Source organism: Triticum urartu, chromosome 7A (genome assembly GCF_056163025.1).
Source record: "Triticum urartu cultivar PI428250 chromosome 7A, HENAU_Tu73, whole genome shotgun sequence".
NCBI classification, from domain to species: domain Eukaryota; kingdom Viridiplantae; phylum Streptophyta; class Magnoliopsida; order Poales; family Poaceae; genus Triticum; species Triticum urartu.
The window spans coordinates 582,570,123-582,574,717 of NC_141879.1; the positions used below are offsets into that span (position 1 = coordinate 582,570,123).

A 4,595-nucleotide genomic window follows, 5' to 3' on the forward strand; every position below is an offset into this window, starting at 1 on the left:
AGTATTTTTTTATGAAAGTTGTAAAAAAAATTATGATCGAGAAAACTGTGAATATTTTCGTAGTTCCTATGTTGTCCAAAGAAAATGTTTTCTCTCTCTCTATATATATATGTTTATCCTTTATTTTCTTCTAGAATATCATTTTTCAGTGTTAATTGATAAATTATGTTGACAGGGGCAAAATTGACAAGTTTGACCTCAGGCAAAAGTATTTCACATACTTTCGAAAACAGTTTAATTTGTGAAATACTTTGCCGTTGACTGGACTAGAGTCAGAGAGAAACAATATAGAAGGACCAAACAGACAAAATTGTAAAAAGAGAAGACTCTCGAAAGTCGAAACCGCCTCGACCGCTCTGGATTGGCGTCTGCTGTCCACTTCAGCGCAGCGTGGCGAGACGCGGAGCAACCAAACTCCGCACAGCAGAGGGGACTAGCCGGAGCGGGGAGAAAAAACAGCATGGCGGCGGCGGCGGCGGCGGCGGCGAGGAAGAGCGTGTGCGTGACCGGCGCAGGAGGCTTCGTCGCCTCGTGGCTCGTCAAGCTCCTCCTCTCTAAGGGCCACTACGCGGTCCGCGGCACCGTGCGCGATCCCGGTAAGGGCCTTCCTTCCTCGCTTCGGTCCGTCCTTCCCACCTCCCGCCCGAAGATTCCTTTTCCTCTTGGCTGTGCCGTCGAAGATCTATGCTTATCCAGGAGGATGTATAGATGTGTTTTTTTAGGAATATATCAATAGCATGCTGTTGCTGAAAAGTGAAAACCGAACGAGGGGAAGCAGTCCAGGCAACCATATTTGAGGGGAAGCAGTCCCCTAAAAATAATGTTGTTCTTGGAAGTTGGAAGTGAACAGGAGCTTTTTGAGATAGTATTAGATTTAGATGCTTTTTAGCAGATTCCTCGAACAGGATGTGTAAATGTTGAGAGGAAATTGCAGGAATTGTGAGCTCCGACGTATTGTTAGTTCTTGAAACTTTGAAAAATAGCTTGGGCATACTTTGTTGTGATGGACCCAAGAAATTTGTTATATGTGAGTATATGATGATGGTGGTGTGTTTTGTGTGTGACCATATGCTCCAGGTAATGCTAAGAATGCTCACCTTAAGGCGCTAGAAGGTGCTGGGGAAAGGTTGGAGCTGCTCAGCGCCGACCTGCTGAACTACGACAGCATTGCGTCAGCGGTTGCTGGCTGTGAGGGCGTCTTTCATGTTGCTAGCCCTGTCCCTTCTGGCAGATCAACCAATCCTGAGGTGATTTTTTCAAGAAAATGTGTTTCACTTTCACGGTTTTGTGAAGTTTTGAGGTAAACAAGAGAGGAAATAGCAGGTGAACGAGTGATTTAGCATAGTGCAATTTTATTGGCAACTATACGTGGCTTTGCATCCCAAGTTAGATGTAAAGTTTACTTAACCTTGAGGCCTTGATGGATTTTCTCAAGGATTTTCCCCCAAACATGACCATTTGTTATTCATAGGAGATATACTGAATTCACCGCATAATGCGAAATCTGTAATTTTTTAACCATCCTGTTTCCCTACATAAACAAGTTCATGAAAACAGACAAAGTTTGTCAACTTGTTCAGCTTTGTGCAACATCAGCCTGTCTGAATTTTGTAACCTATCTCTTTCTTTTATATAGTGCTGTTATACAGATGTATTACTAATGTTTAATTTCTAGAAACAAGTGTGTACTCTAATATTCTGTTGTTTACTTCTTTGCAGGAAGAAGTTATAGCCCCCGCTGTAACAGGCACACTGAATGTCTTGAAGGCTTGCTACGAGGCGAAAGTTAAGCGAGTTGTCATGGTGTCTTCAGTTGCTGCTGTGTCCAATAATCCTAACTGGCCTAAGGGTAAATTATTTGATGAAGATAGCTGGTCAGACGAGGATCTCTGCAGAAAGGGTGAGGTAAGTAAGCAATGCCTTTGCGTTTGCTAAACATTGTTCTGCCAAGAAACTTGTTTAGTTCACAGTATAGCATGCTACATCAGCTGCTAATTAATCACAGATTGATATTGATTTGGAATATACTCCCTCCTTTCATAAATCATTTGTGGATGGACGTGAAAGAAGAAGAACCAAATAGCACTGCTTCCTCGAAGCAAACTTTCGGTACCCGATCAAGGGACTAATAACATACCAGCTCCAACTCTTGAATAGCTCTCACTTCTCTTGGCCGATAGCTTAGATGACCGACTGTTAGGCATGATTACCAATGATTTAATAGTAGGCTTCTTGTTTGGTGAGCTAATGGTTTCGCCCTAGGATGAAGGTAGCAGTATAAAGGTGAGCCGCATCTTTGCACAAATAACCTCGATGCTTTCTAATAATATGATGTTCTTCAGCTAGCCACACAGAATGTTCATGATCTTATGCTGTGATTCCTTGGTCCGGATGACTTATTTGAAATAAATTATATGTGTTGTCATTGTGGCAGGATTGGTATTTCCTTTCCAAAACACTCGCAGAGCGTGAGGCTTTTGCTTATGCAGCAAAAACTGGGCTGGATATTGTAACTATTTGCCCGTCGTTGGTAATTGGCCCCTTGATGCAGTCTACAGTAAATACAAGCAGTAATATTCTCCTTAATTATCTCAAAGGTAGGTGTGTTTATCTCAGTGTTCTCTCATCTTACATGCAATTTATATTAAAGAGTGATAATTTGCTCAGCCTTGCTCTGTTTAAACTGGGTCATCATAAATTGATGTCTGAACTGAACAAAGCATATTAACCAATAGCACAATGGACCTTTCAACCTTTAAGATCAAGTTGTTTAAAAAACCAAACTTGCTTATTCTTATATTATAGTTCTGTTTCTGTAGAAATGAAACACTTTTCTCTTGCAGGAGAACGTGATACTGTAGAAAATAAACTCAGGAATGTAGTGGATGTCCGTGATGTTGCCGATGCTCTTCTATTGGCATATGAAAATCCAGAGGCGTCTGGACGGTACATCTGCAGTTCAAAACCAGTAAAAGTCTCTGATATGATAAGCGTACTGAAGACCTTACATCCAATGTACACTTATCCCAAAAAGTAAGTGCCTTCCTCAGCAGGCAACTTTTTGTTTGTCTTATTGCTATTTTGATTCTGCATTTCACAAGCTAGATGGTCCATTTATCTTTTCCTGAGACAAGCATATATATCAGCATCATTTGGAAAGCACTAGGATGGGGATTGACAAATTGAATTAAGCATAGTAGAGTGCCAGGTTTATGGAGGTGTAATGCTCTGCATCTACCATTTAATCTTGCATGTAGTTTAGGATATAGAATGTCAAAAATTAATGAAAGATGTCACCAGATCATAACATTCTTTGATACGACCCCCCTGCTTTTCCATGCTTAACTTGGATGAAACTTTATTTTTCTCTCCAAATTTCTATGTAGCTTTACGGAAGTGGAAGAAAATACCATTTATAGTTCAGAGAAACTTCAGAAGCTAGGGTGGACCTTCAGGCCTTTAGAGAAGACCCTGGGGGACAGCGTGGAATCCTACAAAGCATCTGGCGTCCTGAACTGAGCATCCAACCAGGGAAAGTTTGGCTGTTAATGCTTGCAAACTCCTTGTGGTTCATGTAAGCAGTGAAACAAAATAAGTTGGTGACACAATCGTCACGAGAGTCTGTGTGAACATGAACAAAGCATGAATCGTATGCGCGCCTTTCTTTTGGTGTGTCTTGACTTGAGGTGTATGCGCACCTTTCTTTTGGTGTGTCTTGACTTGAGGTGTTTCGAGGCATAGTGGAATGTCCTGGTGGTTCTATGAGTGGGTGCTTGCACCTGTTAAAGTTTGAACATATTGCCCATTTTTCAGATCAAAAAACATTGCCCATTTTCCCTAAAAGGGTCAAACCTTTATGAAAAGCACTTGGACCTATTTACCAAACCAGCGGTAAAAATAGGGAGCCCCTGCGTGCATTTTGGGCCTGCCCAAGTGGGGCCTGGGCGCACCTTTTTTTTCGCTTTTCATCTTTATTTTTTCATTTTTGTTTCTTTTGTTTTTTTTACTCTGAGAACTGTTCATAGATCTCAAATTCAAAAAGAAATGTTCGGAATTTCAAAAAAAAAATCTTAGTTCATGAATTTGATTTTTCATGAATTCAAAAAATGTCCATGAATTTGTAAAATTCTTGGAATTTCATAAAGTGTTCATGAATTTGACAAATGTTCTAGAAAAAACATAGAAGAAAGAGAAAATACTTAAAAAAAAGAAAAAAAAGGCAAAACCGGTGGAAGAAAAAACCAGCACGCCCCATTCTACTTCCCCCCAGCGGAAGAGGATCCGGCTTGCCTGCTCTCTCCTCATGCTTCCATCCATGCTCCCGGCTGTTTTTTCTTTTTCTTTTCTTTCTAATCCAGACCTTATTTTGTTTCAATCAAATCACGTCACGTATGCGGGAGTACGGATGGGTGCACGCGAGGGGAGCATGCAAGTCTCGTCCAGCGAAAGAGCCGCGGATTAGGAGATATACGGTAAAAATATCCTTGATTTATCTTAAGTTACATTGAAGTCCGGTGGGTCTACCGTCTTCGTCTCTCGGACGGGCTGATCGTGTGCCGCTCGACGGGCTAATCACGTGCCGCTCTAACGTTGGG

General features: G+C 41.4%; 1 protein-coding gene across 1 annotated transcript; it reads left to right on the plus strand.

The window, feature by feature from the left end:
* The first annotated feature begins 310 nt into the window (after nt 1-310).
* Nucleotides 311-3,765, plus strand: LOC125521848 (cinnamoyl-CoA reductase 1-like). Its single transcript, XM_048686906.2, has 6 exons — nt 311-596; nt 1,078-1,247; nt 1,720-1,905; nt 2,435-2,597; nt 2,844-3,033; nt 3,387-3,765. The coding sequence occupies exons 1-6, from the start codon at nt 461-463 to the stop codon at nt 3,517-3,519; spliced, it is 978 nt and encodes a 325-aa protein (XP_048542863.2). The 5' UTR covers nt 311-460; the 3' UTR covers nt 3,520-3,765.
* Nucleotides 3,766-4,595: the final 830 nt, after the last annotated feature.